We start from the raw sequence: 26,504 nt of genomic DNA, 5'->3' as shown, positions 1-26,504 counted from the left end.
AGTAAGGTGCCCAAGGGGCTGTTACTAACGTTTCTGATGCCCAGCCACGCCCACTGTGAAGGAGCCCAGCACCGCCGGCATCCTCCGACTCTCCTCTATGCTCCCCGTCGTCACAAAGTTGACGACGGGGTTGGAATATATTTATATTTGTAAATGCGACCTGGTGCAAAATCGCAAATGTGCACAACAAGCCAGAGCGTTAGTCAATTGTACAACTCCCTCTCACCTAGAATAAGTGTACTTTCACACTTGCGTTGCTGGATTCCGGCAGGTAGTTCCGTTGCCGGAACTGCCTGCTGGATCCGGCAATCTGTATGCAAACGGAAACCATTTGTAGACTGATCTGGATGCGAATCTGTCTCACAAATGCATTGCAATATCGGATCCGTCTCTACGGTGTCATGCAGAAAAACTGATCCGGTATTTATTTATTTTTTTGACATTTTTTTAAAGGTCTGCTCATGCACAGACTGGATCCGTCAATGCGGCAATTTTAATGCCGGATCAGGCACTAATACTTTCCAATGGAAAAAAATGCCGGCATTCCGGCAAGTGTTCAGGATCACCGCCTCCTGGGTGATCATTTCTGGATTATAACTGGTAGTGACAATGTTTCAGAGCGCTTGATGCGCCGGGCGCTCACTCCCTACTTAACTTACCAGGGGCAAGAAGGAAGATGCCGCCCAGGATCAACCAGAGCGAGCCCTCCCGACTCTCCCCTGCTCAGCATTAGTACTAGACCTCTCCCTGACGCGCAGGGAGACCTTTCTCTGCCCTGACCTCTGTAGGGACAGGAAAACACTGGTGTATGATGGAGGGAGGGGGTGATTTAACCTTTCTCTGTTCCTGCCCCTACAGAGGTCAGGGGGTCTATCTCCTTGTCATGGTGATGATATGGAGGGAAAAAAATATATATACATCATGAGTATTGCCACGTGCGTAACCTCCCATACTATCCAAATATAAAAGTATTAGTCCCATACGGAAAAAGGATAAACCTAAAAAGTGGTCAAAATGGCCAAATAGCTAGTCAAATGTCTAGAACACTTGTATGTCTTGTAATTAAAGGGATTCTGTCACCTGGATTTTGCATATAGAGCTGTGGACATGCACTGCTAGATCGCCACTAGCACTTCCGCAATATAAAGAGGCACAGAAGAAGCCTAAAAAACCAGCAAACTGTATTACTTGTTACAAAAAATTGCCGGATATATACCCTAAAAAAAATCAGCAAGGACTGTATTACAAACATTGTACATGAGGAGCTACAAGGGCCACTATACAGATAGAAATACCAAAAAAAGCCACAATCTGTTCAGGAAGAACTTTTTGGAGGTTTAGGGGAAAGACGTAGAAGTGTATTTCCGGTACCAGAATATATTCAAAACATGATTAAGATGGAATGGACTAAGCCAGAAAAGGGATCTTTTAATCCTAGAGGTTTAAAAAGGATGTACCCTTTTAGTGAGGAAGATTGTGTTCACTGGGGTACTATACTCAAAGTAAATGCTCCCGTGGCTAATAGTACAGTGCTACCGTTTGAAGACTCAACACAATTAAAAGATCCAATGGACAGACTTGGGAGGCAACGTCGGCATTACTAAAACCTGGTGTAGCTTCTACTTGTGTGGCACGTACACTTAACATCTGGCTGGATCAATTTGAAATTCACCTGATAAGACTCCTAGGGAAGAGATTTTAGGTAGCCTTCCCTTATTTGAAATGGCAGGGAATAGGGAGTATTCATTCTCAGGTTTAACAGTTTCAGAAGTGAACCTCATGTTCAATCAGGTCAGCCATGGCACTACTGCGGACTCTGTCGTCCGGCAGTAGCATGGGCACAATTCCACATGAGGACTCTCCAGAAGTTTGTCCTTTCCGAGTGGAACAAATCTCCAACTACCCTGGATCAGAAGGTTTACATATCCATGGAAGTGAAATAATCCCTGAATTGGTTGAGGATAGACAGGAATCTGAAGAAAGGTGTTCACTGGCAACAAAAATGGATCTTCTGGTTAACAACAAAAGCGAGTTCCTGGGGTTGGGGGGGCCCATTCGTATCAATGTTTTTCCAGGGTCAATGGTCCAAAGTGGAATGGGCTCAGTCATCAAACTTCAGAAAACTTCTAGCCATCTAGAAGGTTTTGAAAGGAGGTACAAGACACAACTGCCTTCAGTCAATCTCACAGAAAATATTTTCTTAGGAAGGCTACTGATTTTTCTGCCCATCAGCAGTCCATCTGAAGAGCTCTCAATTACATAGCAGACTATCTGAGTCGACACAAAGTAGACCCAGTAGAATGGTCCCTTTCCCCTCCCCTTTTGCATTGATAACAAAGCAATGGGAGATTCCCAGCATAGATCTCTTCACCTGCAAGAAAGATCATAAGGTGAAGCAATTTTATTTTTTATTTTTTTATCCCTCAATCCCAGGGATGCGTTCAGCCACGGTTGGCTATACGATCTAGCATATGCATTCCCACCAATCCATCTAATTTCCAGGGCTCTGCAAAAATTCAACTCCGAAAATTGCAACCTAATCCTCAAAGTCCCATATTTGCCCAAAAGGAGTTAGTTTGGCCTCCTGGAGAGCATAAACAGGGAAGCATCGGGCATCCTTTCTTCAGTTCCAGACCTAAAGATCCTGAAATTATCAGCATGGAGTTTGAAAAGGGCTCTCTGATTAAAAAAAAAAAAGGGGTCTTTTTGAAAGAGTGGGTCAAACAATATTAATAAGTAGGAAGAATAATACCTCAAAGATCTACTTAAAAATATGTATACATTTTGCTTCATGGTGTGGAGATGGTTTAGTGATGTCACTCCTAACATATCCTATATATTAGAATTTCTTCAAGATGGATTTGACCTAGGTCTTGCCCCTAACACACTTTGGGTACAAGTATCTGCTCTAGGAGCCTTGCATAATATCAGTTTGGATATACCCTGGGTTTCCCAATTTCTTAAGACAGCAGACAGACTTAGACCGAGAATAACAAACCTAGTACCACCTTGGAACCTCAATGTTCTATCCTTTCGAACCATTGTAGTCTATTTCAATCATCCTGTTTACGATAAAAACAACCTTCTTAGGCTACTTTCACACTTGCGTTAGGAGCGGATCCGTCTGGTGTCTGCACAGACGGATCCGCTCCTATAATGCAAATGCTTGCATCCGTTCAGAACGGATCCGTTTGCATAACCATGAACAAAAAAAAAAAAAAATATATATATATATATATATATATATATATATATATATATATATATATATTTTTTTTTGTTCATGATAATGCAAACGGATCCGTTTTGACTTTTACATTGAAAGTCAATGGGGACGGATCCGTTTGAAAATTGAGCCATACTGTGTCATCTTCAAACGGATCCGTCCCCATTGACTTACATTGTAAGTCTGGACGGATCCGTTTGCCTCCGCACGGCCAGGCGGACACCCGAACGCTGCAAGCTGCGTTCAGGTGTCCGCCTGCTGAGCGGAGCGGAGGCTGAACGCTGCCAGACTGATGCATTCTGAGCGGATCCGCATCCACTCAGAATGCATTAGGGCAGTACGGATCCGTTCGGGGCCGCTTGTGAGAGCCTTCAAACGGAACTCTCAAGCGGAGCCCCGAACGCTAGTGTGAAAGTAGCCTTAGTAGCAATAACTTCAGCAAGAAGAGTGAATTAATTACAGGCCCTGTCAATACAGGAACCCTTTTTTAAAATATTTGAGGAGAAATTAATATTCAAATTAGATCCAAACTTTTTGCCCAAAGTTGTTTTGTCATTTCACAGGTCCCAGGACATAGTGATCCCATCTTTTTTTTGCCAATCCTAGTAACAAGCAGGAATCTATCTTTTCATACGTTTGATGTTAGAAGGGCAGTTTTACATTATACAAAAACTACCAGACAATGGAGAATTGACAAAAACCTCATTTCTACAGCACTGTGGACTGAACAAGGGAAAGGGCCTCAAAGTCCTCTCTAGGTGGATTAAAGGGATTCTGTCATCAGAAATGAGCCCTATAAGCTAAACATATGGCGATGTCCCTTGTAAAACACAGAATCCTAAAGTGAGTTTATCAAATGCCCCTGTGGCTCTATTCCTAAAAAAGCGGTTTATATCACCTGTCAATCACTTCAAAATGTGTCCAAGGGGACGTCTCATGGTGAAAGGTGCCCGGCTGCAGCCATGTCGTTTAGGTGTCCAGCGCCGCCTTCTGAGCTGAAATCGCCGCCCTCCCTTTCATGCGATTTGCCTACCTCACGTCATCACTGCCTCTCTAACCACCGCTCGCTTCATCCAGATCCCGCGAGCTTTGAACCAGGCTGTAGGAGGTTGGATGGCTGGGATGGGCTGTAATAGGGCAGTCAGTGGAGGTTCGAGCGAAGTGCGCTGGCCAGCGCATGCGCACTTCGCTATACGAGGCTGCTGCCCCCGCACGGGCGCATCAGGATATACCTAGTGCGCACGCGCGGGATCTGGATGAAGCTAGCGGTGGTTAGAGAGGCAGTGATGACGTAAGGGACGGCAGCGATTTCAGCTCAGAAGGCGGCGCTGGGCACCTAAACGACATGGCTGCAGCCGGGCACCTTTCAAAATGAGACGTCCCCTTGGACACATTTTGAAGTGATTGACAGGTGATATAAACCGCTTTTTTAGGACTATAGAGCCACAGGGGCATTTGATAAACTCTCTTTAGGATTCTGTGTTTTACAAGGGACATCGCCATATGTTTAGCTTATAGGGCTCATTTCTGATGACCGAATCCCTTTAAGTTGGCAATATCAGAAGCCTATAGAACCAAGGGGAAACCTATACCACCTTTTTATTAAAGCCCATTCAACTACATCTATGTCTACATACTGGGCAGAAAAATACTCAGCATAAGCGACATGGAAGCGCTTAAATACTTTTACGAAACACTATTGATGTTTCGGCTAACCAGGACATGGACTTTGGACGCAAGGTTGTCTGCGCAGTTGTCTCCCCCCTAGTTTAATTTTCATCTTTAGTTCTCATGTATGCCGTCATGGAGACGACTGCGGAAATTAGTATTATACTCACTGGTAATCTGGTTTCCTGGAAGTCTCCATGACGAGACATATTTCCCACCCTATTATCTTTACATTAGTTATCATGTTTCTATTATCCTTTTCGGGTGTCTGTTAACCCCTTCAGGACCCTGCCATTTTTCACCTTAAGGACCAGGCCATTTTTTGCAAATCTGACATGTCACTTTGTGGTGATAACTTTAAAACACTTTTACTTATCCAGGCCATTCTGAGATTGTTTTCTCGTCACATATTGTAATTCATGACAGTGGTAAAATTTTGTCAAACAAATTTTTATTTATTTATAGAAATTTGGAAAAATTAGCAAAATTTCAATTTCTTTTATATTAGTAATACCTCCCAAAATAGTTATTACTTTACATTCCCCATATGTCTACTTCATGTTTGGATAATTTTGTGAATGCCCTTTTTTTTTTTTGGGGGACGTTGGAAAGCTTAGAAGTTTAGAAGCAAATCTTGAAATTTTTCAGAAAATTTCCCAAACCCACTTTTTAAGGACCAGTTCAGGTCTGAAGTCACTTTGTGAAGCTTGCATAATAAAAACCATCCCAAAATGAACCCATTTTGCAAACTACACCCTTCAAGGTATTCAAAACTGATTTTACAAACGTTGTTAACCCTTTAGGTGTTCCACAAGAATTAATGGAAAATGGATACAATTTCAAAATTTCACTTTTTTGCCATATTTTCCATTTGAATCCTTTTTTTTTTTTTTTTTTTTTTTTTTTTTTTACACCATGTCCCATTTGAAGCCCCCCTGATGTACCCATAGATTAGAAACTCCAAAAAAGTGACCCTATTTTAGAAACTACAGGATAAGGTGGCAGTTTTTTTGGTACTATTTTAGGGTGCATATGATTTTTGGTTGCTGTAAATTACACTTTTTGTGAGGCATGGTAACAAGAAATGGCTGTTTTGCCACCGCTTTTTATTTTTTGTTATTTACAAGATTCATCTGACAGGTTAGATAAGTGTTTTCCAACCAGTGTGCCTCCAGCTGTTGCAAAACTACACCTCCCAGCATGCCAAAGGCTGTGCGGGCATGCTGGGAGTTGTAGTTTTGCAACAGCTGGAGGCACACTGGTTGGGAAACACTGGGTTAGATCATGTGGTATTTTGATAGAGCAGGTTGTCACGGACACGACAATACCAAATATGCCTTTTTTTTTTTTTTTTTCTTTTTTTTTTTTTCAGTTTTACATAACAAAGCATTTTTAAAAAATATTTTTTTAGTGTCTCCACATTCTAAAAGTCGTAGTTTTATTTATTTTTTTGGCGACTGTCTTGGGTAGGGGCTAATTTTTCGGGATGAGATGACTGTTCAATTGCATATGACTTTTTGATCGCTTGCTATTACACTTTTTGTGATGTAAGGGGACAAAAAATTGCTTTTTTTTACACCGTTTTTATTGTATATTTTTTTTTTTACGGTGTTTACCTGAGGGGTTAGGTCATGTGGTATTTTTTATAGAGCCGGTCGTTATGGACTTGGTAATGCCTAATATGTATACTTTTTGTTTTACACTATCATTTTTGAAACCAGAAAAATATCATGTTTTAGTGTCTCCATATTCTGAGAGCCATTTTTTCGAGATGAGATGACTGTTTGGCACTATTTTGGGATGCATATGACTTTTTGATCGCTTGCTATTACACTTTTTGTTTTGTAAGGTGACAAAAAATGGCTTTTTTTTTTACAGTGTTCACCTGAGGGGTTAGGTCATGTGATATTTTTATAGAGCAGGTTCTTACGAATTTGGAGATGCCTAATATGTGTACTTTTTATTTACTTAAGTTTTACACAATAACAGCATTTAAAAAAAAAAAAAAAGGGGTCCGATCCCCTTTTACAATGCATTCCAATACTTCTACAGGGTGGGCCATTTATATGGATACACCTTAATAAAATGGGAATGGTTGGTGATATTAACTTAGATTTTGTGGCACATTAGTATATGTGAGGGGGGGAAACTTTTCAAGAGTTGGGTGGTGACCATGGCAGCCATTTTGAATCCAACTTTTGTTTTTTCAATAGGAAGAGGGTCATGTGACACATCAAACTTATTGGGAATTTCACAAGAAAAACAATGGTGTGCTTGGTTTTAACGTAACTTTATTCTTTCATGAGTTATTTACAAGTTTCTGACCACTTATAAAATGTGTTCAATGTGCTGCCCATTGTGTTGGATTGTCAATGCAACCCTCTTCTCCCACTCTTCACACACTGATAGCAACACCGCAGGAGAAATGCTAGCACAGGCTTCCAGTATCCGTAGTTTCAGGTGCTGCACATCTTGTATCTTCACAGCATAGACAATTGCCTTCAGATGATTCCAAAGATAAAAGTCTAAGGGGGTCAGATCGGGAGACCTTGGGGGCCATTCAACTGGCCCACGACGACCAATCCACTTTCCAGGAAACTGTTCATCTAGGAATGCTCGGACCGGACACCCATAATTTGATGGTGCACCATCTTGCTGGAAAAACTCAGGGAACGTGCCAGCTAGATGAACAGTTTCCTGGAAAGTGGATTGGTCATCGTGGGCCAGTTGAATGGCCCCCAAGGTCTCCCGATCTGACCCCCTTAGACTTTTATCTTTGGGGTCATCTGAAGGAAATTGTCTATGCTGTGAAGATACGAGATGTGCAGCACCTGAAACTACGGATACTGGAAGCCTGTGCTAGCATTTCTCCTGCGGTGTTGCTATCAGTGTGTGAAGAGTGGGAGAAGAGGGTTGCATTGACAATCCTTTTTTTTTACAATTGGCCACTAGGACCATCTGTGTCCCTGAGCTGACGTGTTATTAATTATAAAATATAACATTTATTACTTGTCCTTAAAAATAAATTATTTAGAACTCTACAATTTAAAATTTTCAGCTATGCCTGTTTCGCCAACCAGGCGTCTTCAGGGGTTTGGGCAGTGGAGTCCACTGCCCAAACCCCTGAAGACGCCTGGTTGGCGAAACATGTCGGGGGGCAGCAAGTGATATTAGTGTTTTAGCCAGCTTTTGCCTGGCCTGTAATAAGGTCTGGGAGAATATATTAACAAGAGGAGCATAGTCCAGTAAGGCAGTTGTGATAGCAGGCAGCACGCTGTGAAAATAACAGCGTGCACAATCTGAGCATAGACTATGCCCTAATAAAAAAAGCAAAGAGAAAAACAGCTACAAGTGTATAGTGCCCTCTAGTGGACGTACCTAACAATCAGACCCTATGTTGCTATTATTAATACATGGCAGGCAGGCATAGCTGAAAATTTTAATTGTAGAGTTCTAAATAATTTATTTTTAAGGACAAGTAATAAATGTTATATTTTATAATTAATAACACGTGTCAGCTCAGGGACACCGATGGTCCTAGTGGCCAATTGTAAATAAAAGAATATAAAGTCCCAACACGTTTTAGGGAGATATATGTAATCAATTCAGCATTGACAATCCAACACAATGGGCAGCACATTGAACACATTTTATAAGTGGTCAGAAACTTGTAAATAACTCATGAAAGAATAAAGTTACGTTAAAACCAAGCACACCATTGTTTTTCTTGTGAAATTCCCAATAAGTTTGATGTGTCACATGACCCTCTTCCTATTGAAAAAACTAAAGTTGGATTCAAAATGGCCGACTTCAAAATGGCCGCCATGGTCACCACCCATCTTGAAAAGTTCCCCCCCCTCACATATACTAATGTGCCACAAACAGGAAGTTAATATCACCAACCATTCCCATTTTATTAAGGTGTATCCATATAAATGGCCCACCCTGTATATATATGCATTGCGCATAAGAGTATGCTGTCTTGCTATAAGCTTTTGATTAGAGTGAAGACCAGAGGGCGTTGGCAAGTAATGGTGTGAACAGTTTGATTAAACTTAACACTGTAGCAAGACCCAGTGTGGTGGTGTCTGCTAGGATGATGACTGCCGGTCATCATCCTAGCAGACACCACCACACTGGGTCTTGCTACACAGTGTGCTTACAGCCACCCTCGACCGCAGCCAATACCAAGCTTAGTCACAGACTGATCAAAGCGAACACATAGCCCCGTGTCCCCTGAAGAATCCTGGGCTCCAATTGAAGAAACGCGTCGGGACACTTAAGTATGCCCCCGCCCTGACTCCTTCTGGACGTCTGGGTGGTGATATACCCCCCCTTCTTTTTCTGTGTTCATTACATATATCATCACTGTATTCCAAAGCAGCACCCTGTTCCCCTTTTGTCTATGACTAGGGCCTAACTAGGGTTATTTATCAGGATCAGTGTTCCTGTCTGGGCCACCCCTTGCGGGGTTTTTTGGACCCCGTCCTTTGGATACCTTATAGGGTTTACAGGACAAGTAGGGAGGTACTAGGGCCAGAGGGCAATATACACCGTCACCCCTATCGCCCATATTGACCTTCCCCCTTGTCCCCCCTTTTTTTCCCGAGTGATTTATATGTCTGTGTATTGTGCCTCTTATGGGCACGTCTTATTTGTTGTTAGTCTAGTAGGGGCTATTTTATCTCCTTAATTTATTAAAAGCGAAGTTTTACTCAGTTTACCACCCTCACATATACTAATGTGCCACAAACCGAAAGTTAATATCACCAACCATTCCCATTTTATTAAGGTGTATCCATATAAATGGCCCACCCTGTATATTGGAATGCATTGGCTATATGAGTAATACAGCTCCTACACCCGCCCAATCCCCATGAAGTACTTGTACGTCACGGGTCTTTAAGTCCCGCAAAGAAATTACGTACATGTACGTCATGGGTCCTTAAAGGGTTAAAAATACTGGTGGGGAAGGGGTGGGGTTTTAAACCTGTGTTTTTCCTGTCCTATTAGAAGGGATGCAGTCTCATGTGTGTCATCATGGAGACTTACAGGAAACTGATTACTGGTGAGTGTAATACTCCTTTCTCTCCACCCCTGCATCAAATGAATCAAACAAAACAAATGAACAAAAGTCCTTATAACTTTTGTTGGTCCAACACTGCTTTTGAATACATTTGCCAATGGTACCATAGAGGTCCTCTGCCAAAGCAAAATAAACTTTGCTAAACCAAGAACCTCATCTAATTATCTGTATATTAAGAATAACACTTCCAAACATACATGCATACATATTTTTACAAGTAATAGAGATCCTCATTTTTATACCTCAACACATTAGATAAACAGTAGCAATTATGGATTAGATGCAGAAGTGTCTTCTGCGGCGAGATAACACTGCAATATTTATCAAATCACATTGTGATGTAAAACCAAAACATATATATACATTTGTTCTAATATGTCTTAACTTGAACCTGATTATTACCAAAGATCACGGAAAATAATGCACTAAAACAATAGATGCAAACATTATATATGGACTAAGCCCTCACTCTGATATGATGAAAATCTGAGACTCTCAGCCAATATATTTTGATCAAAACACATCTGTGCCCGCCTACCAGCGCCAAGGTGGTCTCACTCAGGCAGGTCCTACTCTAAACCTATCTATGCTGTTGGGCATCTACATTCAGGAGAGCAGACCCTGCACATAGTGTGCTGCTCTTAGTTATCTCTGTTTGCATCAAGACACCAATGAGAAGAGGAGCTATATGTACCACCATACAGCTATATGTACCACCTAATCAAGGTCACCTGTGGGATAGGTGGGGCAAAGGTGCACAAAAATGCTGCTCCCCAGATAATAGAAGCACATTTACACTTGAAGTTTATTACCAAACATAAAACTAGACACTATCATTTTTATCATGAACCTTCTACAGTATTATGCCTAATGTTGTTTTGTGGTTTACGCTGCACTTTAATACTTTTTTTTTTTTTTTTTTTTTTTTTTCATGATGGCATACACCAGAACACAAGACTTTCATGGGGGTGTCTTGTAACTAGGGATGGGCAAAAGGGCAGTGTTTGTGACGTCCACCCTATCCTCCTTCCCCTGTAGGTCATCTAAGGCCTCTTTCACACGAGCGTGACTGATTAGGTCCGGATGTGTTCAGGGTGCGTTCAGTGAAACTTGCACTATTTTGCAAGAAAGTTCAGTCCGTTTTATCTGCGATTGCATTCAGTTGTTCCGTTTTTTTCTGCGCGGGTGCAATGCGTTTTGATGCGTTTTTCACGCGCGTGATAAAAAAACTGAAGGTTTACAAACAACATCTCTTAGCAACCATCAGTGAAAAATGCATCGCACCCGCACTTGCTGTGATTTTCACGCAACTCAGAACTGATGCGTGAAAAACAACGCTCATGTACGCAGACCCATTGAAATGAATGGGTCAGGATTCAGTGCTGGTGCTATGCGTTCACGTCACGCATTGCACCCGCGTGGAAAACTCGCTCGTGTGAAAGGGGCTTAAGTCCACACCTTCCGGTCGGACGGTGCGTTCCTCCCTCTACTAGTCAGTCTACTGCCCGGGCACCTCATATACTCATACTTGCCCCGCTCCACGGCACCCCCGTCTCACACCCTTAAACTTGAAGTACAGACTGCACACGCAGCTCTGCTGAGCATCCATCAGATTCTTCACAACTTCACACATATTCAACCCATCTGCAACTTAAAGCTGCACCCATTCACATTCCACTGAATGATTTATATTTCCTGGGAACAGCTACACACACCACACACAGAATTGCTTATAATCGCTGTTGCCTGTTCACACCATTACTTGCCAACGCCCTCTGGTCTTCACTCTAATCAAAAGCTTATAGCAAGACAGCATACTCTTATGCGCAATGCATATATATACAGGGTGGGCCATTTATATGGATACACCTTAATAAAATGGGAATGGTTGGTGATATTAACTTCCTGTTTGTGGCACATTAGTATATGTGAGGGGGGGGAACTTTTCAAGATGGGTGGTGACCATGGCGGCCATTTTGAAGTCGGCCATTTTGAATCCAACTTTAGTTTTTTCAATAGGAAGAGGGTCATGTGACACATCAAACTTATTGGGAATTTCACAAGAAAAACAATGGTGTGCTTGGTTTTAACGTAACTTTATTCTTTCATGAGTTATTTACAAGTTTCTGACCACTTACAAAATGTGTTCAATGTGCTGCCCATTGTGTTGGATTGTCAATGCAACCCTCTTCTCCCACTCTTCACACACTGATAGCAACACCGCAGGAGAAATGCTAGCACAGACTTCCAGTATCCATAGTTTCAGGTGCTGTACATCTCGTATCTTCACAGCATAGACAATTGCCTTCAGATGACCCCAAAGATAAAAGTCTAAGGGGGTCAGATCGGGAGACCTTGGGGGCCATTCAACTGGCCCACGACGACCAATCCACTTCCCATTTTATTAAGGTGTATCCATATAAATGGCCCACCCTGTATAATAGTTTTTCTTTTAAATGTGGTCTGTGAAAATCCACGTGTGTGAATTGGGCTTGAGGAGAGGTCATCGGTAAAAAAAAAAAATAATAATAATCTTGTAAAACCCTTTTAATGCCGAGCATACACACTAGCAGGGAAGCTGTATGAAAATACCATTCATTACACTGTACTCTGTAATATACAGAGAATATCCAGCTTTTTTTTTTTTTGTTTTGTTTTGTTTTCCAGCTCTGCACCACTTTTTCTGTGTGTGTGAACTATTTATTTATTTTAAAAAAAAATCCTACTTTTGTATCACTTGATTACATTGTTTGTTTTTTATGTCCGTTATAATTTAAGACCTAACACATTTTTTTTTCTGTTATTAATACTGAATCAACTGTATATCTTGTTTTCTTAAAATAGCATTCCTAATTCCAGTTATAAAACAATTTCTGATCTATCCTTCAAAAACGCTGGCATTCAGGTAAGCCCACAAGTGTGGGTGATTTGGTACTGACTTTAACTTATATCTTGCAAAAAATTACCAGTACAGTTCCAGCCCATAGAGAACTATCGCATGTGATCTTTGTACTGACTCTTGAATGCTGTTTTTTCGAATGCAAATTATAAACGAAAGTTTGTGTGGAAAAATCTTTCGAAAATTTTTCTTCGAAAACCTTTGAACATTTAAATGAAAGTCTATGTGAAGATCCTCATGATAAATTAATTATACAACATTTGGAAAACATATGGACTATATGTTGGTGTTTCGCCGCTGAAATTCGGTAGACATTCACAGCTGTAGTGTATATTGATTACGTGATATATAACATCTAGACATAAAAACAACAGGTCTATAAGAGAAGTAGCCTTAATCCATGTGCAATATAATCAGCAGAACAGACTAAAACGAAGTAATACCCAGGGCATTTGTACTTATTTCGGATACCTGAATCACTGAGTATCTGCAATAAGCAAACCTGAACAACACAGAAGTAACTGTATCCACTGTTTAATTCCTTTTTAATTCTTTTATCTCCATATATTTGATCATATGTGCATTTTATTGTATTTTATTATATTTTAATTAAGTACAGTTATAATAAATTGTTCAAATTCCGTGGGGCTCCGCATGTTTGAGTGTGCCAATCTTATATTGACAGTTATTTAATTTGAAGGGTGAATTGATCAGATTGTGCACCTCCAATGGTTGTGGGGTCAGTGAGCTATTTCCAAGATATCTACTAACTTTAATATGCTCTCCCTAATGCCCTAATAAAACTGTCTAATAGAAAATTCCTTAATAAAATTATTATTTATTTCTACTACACTTTTTGCTTTCTAAAGCACAACATTCCCTGGTGCACTTAAAACTCTGTTCTCTGTACACTGCTAAGCTGTCAGCGGTGTATGGAGTACATTTTATGAAAGTAATCGTCCATGCCGCCCAAACTTCTGGCATAGCACATGAGTACTCTGTACCCATGTACTATGCCAGGAGTAGCTGAGCGGAGCTGGCTCCTGCTTCTGCCTGCTCCGCTAAGCTAAGAGAACTGCATGTTAGCTTAGGCAGAAGTAGGAACCCGCTCCACTCAGCTAATCCTGGCATAGTACATGGGTATAGGGTACCCTTGGGCTATGCTTGGAGTTAGTAATAGTCCAGGGAGCACATTGCTGCTCCTGCCCGTACTCCCTGCGCTGCTGCTGCCCATTCACAAAATGTACTCCGTACACCGCTGATGGTGCGCTTTAGATAGCAAAAAGTGTAGTAAAAATAGAGAATTCATTAATAAAGTATATTAGACAGTTTTATTAGGGCATTAGAGAGAACATTAAAAGTTTAGATAAAGGTTTGTTTAGTTAGGCTACTTTCACACTAGCGTTCGGGTGTCCGTTTGTGAGCTCAGTTTGAAGGGGCTCACAAGCGGCCCGAACGCATCCGTACTGCCCCAATGCATTCTGAGTGGACGCGGATCCGCTGAGAATGCATCAGTCTGGCAGCGTTCAGCCTCCGCTCAGCAATCGGACACCTGAACGCTGTTTGCAGTGTTCGGGTGTCCGCCTGGCCGTGCGGAGGCAAGCGGATCCGTCCAGACTTACAATGTAAGTCAATGGGGACGGATCCGTTTGACAATATGGCTCAATCTTCAAACGGATCCGTCCCCCATTGACTTTCAATGTAAAGTCTGGACGGATCCGTTCCGGCTACTTTCACACTTTCACACTTTTTTTTTTAAAAACTATAATGCAGACTGATCCGTTCTGAACGGATCCAAACGTCTGCATTATAGGAGCGGATCCGTCTGTGCAGACATCAGACGGACCTGCTCTGAACGCAAGTGTGAAAGTAGTCTTACTCTTTAAGTACTTTTCCTACAGCCTGAGCTTAGCTCAGCCAAAACAGTTAGGTGGTTAAAGGGTTTGTGTCACGAAACCTATTCTACATTTTTCAAACCTACACCTGGATCTGAATACTTTTGTAATAACATGTAAAAGGTTTGCAAAGCCAGTCAGCTATTCAAAAAAATGTATCTGTATAGCATCACCTGCTGTTTGTTTTCCATATTTTTTTGTCCGTCTCACTGATCTGGGGGAACATGCTAAAATGAAACCAAAATATTGGCGAAAAGTAAATTTATTTGAATTCTGGATGTTACGCTCAAATGTTTGACTTACAAATCCCATGGTGGAAAGACTTGAGAACAAATAGTTTGGTTTTGTGATTCATTCCTCTCCTGTCTTTTCTTTCTCTTGTATAGGTTGGAATGGATAAAGCTCTGAGTCAGCTTTCTGTACCACTAGGACAACTGAAAGAAGAAGTATTGGTATGTGTGGAGTATTTGCTGCATTTTTATCATCATGATCCTTTGCGACTAAAGTATGCTGCATTCACATTGCATTTTTTTTCCTATGACTGCGCTATACCATCCCATTATGTCCTGTAAAGTAACAAAAAACTCAGTTTAACAAATGCCATAATGGCCTATGGGTGACTGATTCCACAGTATGACATCCTTGACTGACTTCCGTTAAACAGATAACTTGGTGGGCTCCCGTGACATCACTTCTCATATATGGAAAGTTCTCAGTGCATCTTCCCTTTGACAGCAGAGTGCTGTGATCTTCTGTAAACGAGCTGCTCTTTCTACACACTCATTATTTCTGGGATCCTAAGTGCAATATCAGATCGGCAGGGGTCCGACATCCTGCACCTCAGCTGATCACCAGTATGAGGAGACAGTGCTCATGTGCCATCTCTCTTCCTGCTCACCGCTGCTGTCTATGGCAAATCAGCGGTGAGCAGGAAGAGAGAAGGGAGACGGCACGTGCGCTCTGCCCTTGCCGTCTCCTCATACAGCAGAGATCGGCGAGGGTGCCGAGTGTCGGACCCCCGCCAATCTGACATTGATGATAGGTAATCAATATTAAAAGCCCAGAGAACCCCTTTAAGCAAAGTGCGTTTCAGGCTGATGCCCCTCTTGTTCTCTCCTACCACTCAGTCTATTCTTGTTTCCCCATGAAGACTGCTAAAACAAGTTGTCTTACACACAACACACGCCTCAACACAAGCAGCCTGGGGGTTTAGTAGTCATGTTGCTGTGCAGGCGAACGTCCAGTGTGCCGTGCACTAGACTGGGTGGTTGTGGAATTGCGTGTGTGTCATTGGAAGAGAGCATCTTGCCTTAATGAGGAGTAGATGGGACTCCAGTGCAGCTAAGTGTAGTGTGGCAGCAGTGGTGTGGGCCCAGTATGGTATGAACACTGCTGTCTGCATGATCTGTGTGTGTGGCAACATGAAACGAATGGCAGTATTACCCTTTGAATGCCTGACAGTATCCATAGGATCATGCAGAGTTGTGAAAAGGATTTTATAGATTATGTTTGTATACACTTTTTGAGATTTTCTTTTGATTATATCAAAAATGTGAATTTTATATTTTTCTATGTATTTCATTTTTCTCTTTTGCTGTTACAAATTACTTTACATTTATTTGGTTCCAAAATGAGAAAATCAAAAACTATGCTAAAAGTATATTTAGAGACTAGGTTATTCTTTTTTCATGACGTTTGATAGCCCATGACCACCCACAGCACCATTCAGGCTGTGTGTACATCTGCTGCAGAGGTTCCGACAGAAGCCTCCTTCACAGATTCCAGCAAAAATAAAGGGCATGCAGCCATATTTTGTTTGGCAAAATATCTATACTCAAGCCAGATCCCGATGGACCCCTTTAAATGTGAATGGGATCTGGCAGGTGCCAGTGGTGTTTGGCATATGCAGGATTCGGCAATTCAAGTATTCTGCTCCTTTGTTGGAACAGAATAACAAAATCCGATGGCAAGTGTGTACCTAGCCTTACCTGATTTTGTGTGCACTGCAGCTGCTTTTTATGCAATGCTTCCCCTATGGACTGTGGGACTGTAGCAGCTGCCACTTCCCGTATTTTTCGCTTTATAAGAAGCACTCTTCCCCCCCCAAAAGTGGGGGGAAAATGGCCGTGCGTCTTATAAAGCGGATACTTCGCTGGCCGCTATGCTGCACAGCGCGGCCAACGAAGTATCAGTGTGGAGGGAGGAGGCGGGGACACTCATGGCGGGGCCCGGTACAGTGACTCTACACGGGCCCCACAACTGTTAAAGAGGACCTTTCACTAGAATAAAAAATCTAAACTAACTATACAGACACGTAGAGCGGCGCCCAGGGATCCCCCTGCACTTACTGTTATACCTGGACGCCGCTCCGTTCTCCCGTTATAGCCTCCAGTATCTTCATAGTTAGGCTCCACCCAGTTGAGCCTGCCGGCGTCTCCTTCTCCCAGGCTGTAGCGCTGGCCAATCGCAGTGCTCAGCTCATAGCCTGAGAGAAAAAAAAGCCTCTCAGGCTATGAGCTGAGCGCTGCGATTGGCCAGTGCTACAGCATGGGAGAATGAGACTCTGACAGGCTCAACTGGGTGGAGCCTAACTATGAAGATATCGGAGGCTATACCGGGCGAACGGAGCGACGCCCAGGTATAACAGTAAGTGCAGGGGGATCCCTGGGCGCCGCTCTACATGTCTGTATAGTTAGTTTAGATTTTTTATTCTAGTGAAAGGTCCTCTTTAAATACATTCAATCCGATCTATATCTAAATGTACTTACTGTAGTACCGTAAGTATTGCATTAAGACGGCGCAGACCGGCAGCTCCCTCGGTCCTGCCCCGCCTGCCGCAGCTCCCTTCTCATGCGCCGCCTGCCTGTTCATTCATAAAGTGAGATAAGGAGGGAGCTGGGGCAGGCGGCGCATGACCGAGGGAGCTACTGGTCTGCGCAGTCTTAATGCCCATACTACAGTAAGTACCGAACAGTGCGGTATACATTTAGATATAGATCGGATTGAATGTATTTAACAGTTGCGGGGCCCAGTGTATTAGAGTAGAGTCACTGCATCGGGCCCCGCCATGAGTGTCTCCGCCTCCTCCCTCCACACTGATGCATCTGAAGGGGGATCTGTAGATGACACTTATGGGGATCTGTGGATGACATAAGTGTCATCCACAGATCCCCCATCGGCGTCATCCACAGATCCCCCATCGGCGTCATCCACAGATCCCCCATCGGTGTCATCCACAGACCACCATTAGTTCAAAAGCACACCTTTTTGGTTCAAAATATTTTTTTCTTATTTTCCTAGGTGCGTCTTATCAGGTGCGTCTTATAAAGCAAAAAATACGGTATTCTATATTGTGCCATACCCCCCCTTCCCCCAGGAACTGTGACTGCCGCTTTTTATTCCCCTCCCCCCTTAAATACTGTCTTACTGGGGGGTTGGTGGTATCACAATTTTTGGCCCGGGGGCTCATTTCCACAAAATCTTTTTTTTTGTCCAGACAAAATGTCCCGAAGATCACAAGAAAAGGGAAGTGTTAATGTTGGTGGCTCTATTAAAGAAGGGGGGTGATTTGCCCAGTTCCCGGAAGAGAAAGAGGAAAGGGTTCTATTACCTTCTATTCTATTACACTCTAAATCCGAAAAGGCTAAACAAATCCTTAACTTACAATAAATTTCTTAGAGACAATAAAATCAACAACAAATTTGGTCTTCCAGAATTTCTGGGTGTCAAGCTTGGATCTGGAACACTCTTACTACCACATTCCGATTCATGCTGCTTCCCAAAAATACAGCAGTGAAGTTGTTACATCTTCAATATAAGGCACTTCCCGTTGGCATATCTCGGGCGCCAAGAGTATTCACAAAGGTAGTAGCAGAGAGAGCAGCCTTTGTAAGACTGAGAGGAGTTACTCTAGTGCCTTAGCTAGACGACTTTTTGATCAAAAAGTTTGGAGGGAGATATAAGTTTCCTGTGTTCCACGGAAATCGGGTTGAAAAAAAAAATTGGGGAAAGTCAAGTCTTTTTCCTTTTTTTGGGGAATCCAGTTGGATTCCCTACAACAAAGGAATTTTTTTACACTCAAAAAGAGAAACAATCTTAGAACAGATATGAATGCTTTTTCACTCTTCCCTCTACTTTCAGAGAGGCAATGGCTGTGTTGGGTCAGATGACATCCACTATTCCAGCAGTGCCATATGCACAGATTCACTCCAGAGAACTACAGGCGGATATTCTGAGATCCTGGGGCGGTTCCACTTATTCTTTAGATCAACGTTTCCACCTTTAATCAAAAAGCCATACGTTCCCTATTGTGGTGGATAGTTCTGAAAAATCCAGAAGATCAAAGATCAGATGGTAGTCACTACAAAAGCCAGTTCCTGGGGATGGGGAGCTCACTCTCAGAACAGGTTCTGGCAGGGGAAGTGGGATCTATAGTCAAGGAAAACCTTCTCCAACTTCAAGGAAATAAAGGTGGTAAAAATGGCCCGTGAAATAGCAGTTCCAGAAGTAAGGAGAAAGTGTATGTATAATTTTTTTTATTCAGACAACTCGACAGCAGTGGCCTACATGAACAGTCAGGGAGGAACGAGGGTCCCCCATATGTTTTTTGCTTTTGTCCCTGGAAATTTTTCATATAGCAGAAGAAAGGAAACTTTTTTCTTTTAGCAGTCCATCTAAATGGGAAGGAGAACATACTAGCAGACAGAATACCAAACTACCATCAGGCAAGGGGAATTGTCTAAAGCCTCATGCAGACGTCTGTCGAACACGGTCCGTGAGATACCGGACTGGCATTGCAGGAGCGCAGGCGTCATAGCAACAAATGACGCCGTGCGCGCCTGCAATGCCAGTCCGGTATCTTACGAACCGTGTTCCACGGACGTCTATATGAGACTTAAACCAGGAGGTTTTTCTGTAAATTGTCCAGAGGTGGGGTCTTCCCACAGTAGATCTGTTTGTGTCCAGAGCAAACAGGAAAGTAAAAAGATTCTTCTCCCTCAATCATTTAGACAGACCTCTAGCGATAGATGGATTAGCACAAAACTGGAATGAGGAACTGGGCTATGCTTTTCCCCCTGATTTGTCTTATCCCCAAGGTGTTAAGGAAAATAGAGGAGGAATGAGCATAAGTAATTCTGGTAGCTCCAAAATAGACAAAAAGATCCTGGTACACAAGGTTACAGAAGCTGGCAGTAGAGCCTCCTTGGACCTTACCGGTGAGGGAGGATCTACTTCATCAGGGGCCCTTGTGGGATCCCAATCCAGAGATACTTCATCTCTCGTTGTGGAAATTGAAAGGGATATCTAGTCTAGGAGAGGTTTGTCAGGTAAGGTAGTTTCCACCTTATTAGAAAGTAAAAAGTTAGTCACCTCTAGAAAATACACTGCTCAAAAAAATAAAGGGAACACTTAAACAACACAATGTAACTCCAAGTCAATCACACTTCTGTGAAATCAAACTGTTCACTTAGGAAGCAACACTGAGTGACAATCAATTTCACATGCTGTTGTGCAAATGGGATAGACAACAGGTGGAAATTATAGGCAATTAACAAGACACCCCCAATAAAGGAGTGGTTCTGCAGGTGGTGACCACAGGACCACTTCTCAGCTCCTATGCTTCCTGGCTGATGTTTTGGTCACTTTTGAATGCTGGCGGTGCTTTCACTCTAGTGGTAGCATGAGACGGAGTCTACAACCCACACAAGTGGCTCAGGTAGTGCAGCTTATCCAGGATGGCACATCAATGCGAGCTGTGGCAAGAAGGTTTGCTGTGTCTGTCAGCGTAGTGTCCAGAGCATGGAGGCGCTACCAGGAGACAGGCCAGTACATCAGGAGACGTGGAGGAGGCCGTAGGAGGGCAACAAACCAGCAGCAGGACCTCTACCTCCGCCTTTGTGCAAGGAGGAACAGGAGGAGCACTGCCAGAGCCCTGCAAAATGACCTCCAGCAGGCCACAAATGTGTATGTGTCTGCTCAAACGGTCAGAAACAGACTCCCTGAGGGTGATATGAGGGCCAGACGTCCACAGGTGGGGGTTGTGCTTACAGCCCAACACCGTGCAGGACGTTTGGCATTTGCCAGAGAACACCAAGATTGGCAATGGGCACTGGCGCCCTGTGCTCTTCACAGATGAAAGCAGGTTCACACTTAGCACATGTGACAGACATGACAGAGTCTGGAGATGCCGTGGAGAACGTTCTGCTGCCTGCAACATCCTCCAGCATGACCAGTTTGGCATTGGGTCAGTAATGGTGTGGGGTGGCATTTCTTTGGAGGGCCGCACAGCCCTCCATGTGCTCACCAGAGGTAGCCTGACTGCCATTAGGTACTGAGATGAGATCCTCAGACCCCTTGTGAGACCACATGCTGGTGCAGTTGGCCCTGGGTTCCTCCTAATGCAAGACAATGCTAGACCTCATGTGGCTGGAGTGTGTCAGCAGTTCCTGCAAGACGAAGGCATTGATGCTATGGACTGGCCAGCCCCTTCCCCAGACCTGAATCCAATTGAGCACATCTGGGACATCCTGTCTCGCTCTATCCACCAACGTCACGTTGCACCACAGACTGTCCAGGAGTTGGCAGATGCTTTAGTCCAGATCTGGGAGGAGATCCGTCAGGAGACCGTCCGCCACCTCATCAGGAGCATGCACAGACGTTGTAGGGAGGTCATACAGGCACGTAGAGGCCAGACACACTACTGAGCCTCATTTTGACTTGTTTTAAGGACATTACATCAAAGTTGGATCAGCCTGTAGTGTGTTTTTCCACTTTAATTTTGAGTGTGACTCCAAATCCAGACGTCCATGGGTTGAAAAATTTGATTTCCATTTTTTTATTTTTGTGTGATTTTGTTGTCAGCACATTCAACTATGTAAAGAACAAAGTATTTCAGAAGAATATTTAATTAATTCAGATCTAGGATGTGTTATTTTTGTGTTCCCTTTATTTTTTTGAGCAGTGTACATTAAGGTGTGGATTATCTTTTCTACCTTCTTAGGTTACAGTCCAGATTCTTTAAAAGTCCCAGATGTGACAAGATTTTTTTGCAAGCAGGTCTAGATACAAATCTTAACTCATCTATTCTAAGGGTACAACTTGCAGCTCTGTTTTCTCCCTTTTTCACCCAGCCAGCCATGAGCTTCGGAGCATATAATGCTCAAGTGCTCTCCCTTGCCCTGCGCTGTATCGCGCAGTGCAAGGGCTGTTTGTTTATATTTTTAATGGTCTACGGCAGCTCTAAAGTCTGCCCAGTGACATCACCAGGCTCACTGCTAAGGCGGAAGCCTCCTCCTAGCTTGTCCATGGAGAGCTCTGTAAGTCACCGGTTCTCAAGAAAATTTAAAAGCTCTGATGCTCATATCAGTGGTACTACCTGGGTAAAGGGCATATGTCCAGGTTCAGCTCTCAACCCGGACAACACCTTTAAGTTGCTTACTTTTAAAATGGCCTTTTTTGCAATTACTTCTGCTAAAAGAGTTTCAGAAATACAAGCCTTCTTTGCTTTGCTTTTCTTCCTTGGGCTACATTCACATGACCGTATGTGTTTTGCGGTCCGCCAAAAAAAAAAACAGATGATCCTTATGACATCCTTTGTGGTATTCCCATCCTTTTTCCCAAATCCTTTGAATCATTTACAGAAAAAATTCCACTGTCTTGATGTCAGGAGGTGTTTATTGTGCTATTTAGATTCCACGGCATCCTGGAGGGTAGATGAAAATCTATTAGTTTCAAGGGTCACAAGGCTTCTACAAGTGCTATTGCTAGATGGGTCAAAAATGACATTTCTCTAGCTTATCCATCTTTGAACCTGCCTCTCCCAACGGGATTCGGAGCTCATTCAACCGGAGCAGTTGCAGCTCCCTGGACAGAGAAGGCAGACTCTCCTCTGGCCCAAATTTGCAGAGCTGTCACTTGGAGCTCGCCTCTTACTTTTTTTTTTTAAGCATTATAGGTTGCATCTAAATTCAGATGCAGCCTTCAGGAGGAAAGTACTACAGGCTGTAGTCCCCTCTAATGTATATGGGTCATGGGTGAGGGGAAAACCAGAATGACTCTTTCTAGTAAATGTTTTTCTCTAAACCCCAGTCATCTCTCTGTCTATCATCTGATTTTGGTAATGTACCAAATATCTGATTGAGTAGATTATATTTAATAGGGAAATAATATGCCGAAAATGGTTCCATTTATTTTTTATTTACTCTTTCCTGTTTCTTGGCATACCTAATACGTCTTATTTTTTTTTTTACATTTTATTTTGGTTTTACACTATTTTTTTCCCAAAAATTTTTAATCATGTTTTTATTTCTGTTTTCTAAAAGCCATTTTTTGGACGATTTGTCTTAGGTAGGGTCTTATTTTTTGCGGGATGAGATGTTTTAGTACCATTTTTGCTTTGCTGCTCAACCATCCTCAGAGGAGGTGGGGCAAGGTGGGGGGGGGGAGCTTGTGCCACTTGGCCATCCTGGGGGGAGGGGGTTAGCACTTAGTGCTAGGTGGTAACGGCCATCCTAAAGAGGGGAAAAGGGGGCAGGGTTAATGCCACAGCAAAGCAGCTGCCTGATGGTTAGCCCCTTCCATACAGCGCTCACTAATTACCATGGCATGAAAGGGGTTATGTCTGCAGTTTGAAGCAGACTGTCAGCTGTATGTCAGCAGGCTGTAGATCAAAAACGAAAAAAGATAAATAAACAGAACCAATTGGAGAAACTATTTACTGCACAAAATAATGTAATTAGTGTAAATTATTATATTTTATTAATTTTTTTTACAAATGTGTCCATATCCTTTAACCCTGTTAACACTTATAAATACTGTTAAAATAAAATTCAGTTACTATACATTTCAGTGGTCAACACTGTCACATTTCATTATTTATTATGTACAGAGCCTCAAAACATCTGTTAATGACAGCATTAGTGAAGTGGATGTGCGTCTGGCTAAACAAGATGATCTAAGGAAAAAAAAGGTAAGCCCCTACTCCTTGCATTCATTTTTCTTCAGTGGTGGTAAATGTTTATGTAAATGAAATATGCATAGAACTTAACCCCTTAGTGACCTCAAATACGCCTTTTTTTTTTTATTATACATACATAAAACATAAAGGACTAGCTAGTTGCTGTCCTGATCAATTGCAGGATCTCAATAATGGGTGACCAAAAGCAAAACAGATACACAACCCCCATGGACCCCCCCCCCCCCTTTTTCTTTCCTAAAAACCTTCCCAACAACCCTAACGTTGATCCAAACGCTGTCCATCTCCTAATCGCCCATTACAAGACCCCTACTTCTGATACCCCTAGATGGGTCACAGCATATTACTTCTACAAAAAAGTGATCGAACAACATTACACTGTCATGTAACCCTCAAAGACCCCAATCTGCCTCTGATGTCAGCATTTAAATACCATTCTGTAAGTTTAAATGGCTTAACTAACAGTTCAATATATTCTCTGGTGTGAGAAGCTAATATAAACTCCATTTTCGGAAGAGAGGGACTGTTTTAGTGACCTCATGTTGCAAGGCATCTGTCCTATCATGGTGCATATATAAAGCTAGTTGCCCCGGACCTTATCCACCATTGGGACCCCATGTCGTAATCAGTGCTGCAGGAGAGATCGTTTAGTCACAAAGTGTTGTCACTACAAAAAGAGGAAAGGGAGACCAGAGTCAGGCGCTGAGTAAAACAAAAGTACCTGGGGGAATAAAGGCAGCGTGACATTCCATGTATCTTTTGATCTAAGGGATTGCCAAATACTATGGAGAAGATCAGCTGCCCTAGGAGTGCATTTTGGGCATGCTACCTTTTTGCTTAGGGGCTAAATGAGGCAGAATATTAAAGGCAAAATGGTATTTGCACTATTGTAATGACCACTTTCCCCACTCGTATTAGCCCTTAAATTATTTTCTTTAGCAGATCAATATCCTCCAGAATCTTCAAGATTTAAATGATAAGAGTGAAGTGGCTTCCAACATTTGGGACATGAGATCTCAATATTATAAAGATATCGAGCGTTTCACTTGACCGTATTTTATAAATCAATCAATCACATTCACCGATAACTCCTCAGATTGAAATGTACAAGATGCTTTGAGCTGAACATAAGTGACTATGTAAAGAGATTTGATACTTTTGATGCATGGTGCTCTTCCAAGTGCCACAGATCTTCCAATGTAGCTTCCCCCCCCCCCCCCTCTTTCCATTTTGTGAACTCCGTTAGTGTTGCCCTGAGGGAAACATGGGTTATGCCATAATAGCAAATATTTAGATATTTAAAAGGATAAATTAAATTGGTGACTCGCTTCCGTTCACGCTATAGTTGTCTCCTTCAGTACCAAACATTTCTTGATATCCGTGTGCCACTCAGAGTAGGGCAGATGCAATAAGTATGCTGGAGCCTATGGTGCCACCAAGCTGCATTCCAAAGCATAGCTAGAGTATTAGTGTGACCTATCTAGTCATATACATAATGCATAAGGCAAGCCAAAATATAACCTCTCCAATGTGGGAAACCGATACCCCCTTGTGTTTCCCGGAGAGCTAATTTAGCCATGAAGATACAAGGTCATTTCCCCCTCCACATAAAAGTGGAGAAGGCATTCTGGAATTGAGATTGTCTGCATAGGGTGTAAAAGTCTTGAAAAACATTTTATTAGATAGCAGCGACCCATAAATTACAAGGGTTGATTGTCCCATAATTTAAGATTGGCAGACAATGTTCAAAAATTTTGGGATAATTACAAAGCGGTTCTGTCCAGGTCAGTGATGCTAGTTGAGACGTCACTAGCCCTGCAGGAAACAGCGCCGCTGCCTCTTAAACAGCTGATCGGCGACGATCCTGGGTCTCTGACCCCCGCCGATCACATTCCGTTGTTCTATACAGAGGATAAATCATCAGTAAAAAAAAAAAAAGCTACATAACCCCTTTAACCTGTTCCGGACATAGGGCGTACCGGTACGCCCTGATTTCCCGATTGTTAAGGACACAGGGCGTACCGGTACGTCCTATGTATTTCCGATCACCGCCGCTCGGCGGGCAGTGATCGGAGCCCGGTGCATGCTCAAATCATTGAGCAGCACCGTGGCTAAATGCAAGGGGGGGGGGGGGGGTTCTGTGTAGGTTATCGCAGCAAACCACAGGTCAATTCAGACCTGCGGTTTGATGCGTTTCCGGGTTATTCGGGTCTCTAAGGACCCGATTACCCAGAACAGGATGGTGATCGGTGGTGTGATAATACACCACCAATCACCATCCTTAGATCCAGAGGTGATGGTGACAGGGCGGTTCATTCAAATTATCGCAGCGCTCCTCTCCCCCTCCTTTTCAGTTCGGAGCCCGAGGAGAGAGGAGTGCTGCATCGTGTCTCAGAACCAGCACCCCCCATCTGTTCAGAGCCCAGGATCCAGCACCCCATCTGTGCCCCAGCACCCCCAGGTATTTGGGGAAAGGCTAGGGACAAGTTAGATTAGGCAGGGATATTTAGGGAAACTTAGTACAGTTTTGGTTGCATCACCCATTTAATTGGGTGTCTGGGGTCCCTAGACCCCCCCAGGGGTGCTGCAGCTTGCCCCCCCCCCCCCCACCACAACTTTTTTGGGGTGCAGGCAGTTTTTCTTTTGTGCGTAAGCTGACTGTGGCCGGCACTCTTAGTGTCCGGCCACTGTTGGCGCATTGCACACCCCACCGCTGATCAACTTCGGATGGTTGATCATCGATATTTTATTTTTAT

At 42.9% G+C, this 26,504-nt stretch overlaps 1 protein-coding gene across 3 annotated transcripts in view; it reads left to right on the top strand.

The window, feature by feature from the left end:
* Positions 1-26,504, top strand: part of COG2 (component of oligomeric golgi complex 2) — a 329,606-nt gene that overhangs the window by 28,368 nt on the left and 274,734 nt on the right. For 2 of the 3 annotated variants that reach the window (XM_040429435.1, XM_040429434.1), the window contains exons 3-4: positions 15,161-15,226; positions 23,662-23,742. In XM_040429435.1, the coding sequence (XP_040285369.1) occupies positions 15,161-15,226; positions 23,662-23,742 (147 nt within the window). Of the gene's footprint in view, positions 1-15,160; positions 15,227-23,661; positions 23,743-26,504 lie in introns of those variants that run through there. The other variant, XM_040429436.1, reaches the window with a different exon arrangement.

The sequence above is a fragment of the Bufo bufo genome, chromosome 4, assembly GCF_905171765.1.
Source record: "Bufo bufo chromosome 4, aBufBuf1.1, whole genome shotgun sequence".
NCBI classification, from domain to species: Eukaryota; Metazoa; Chordata; class Amphibia; order Anura; family Bufonidae; genus Bufo; species Bufo bufo.
This window is presented reverse-complemented; position numbering and strand designations above follow the sequence as displayed.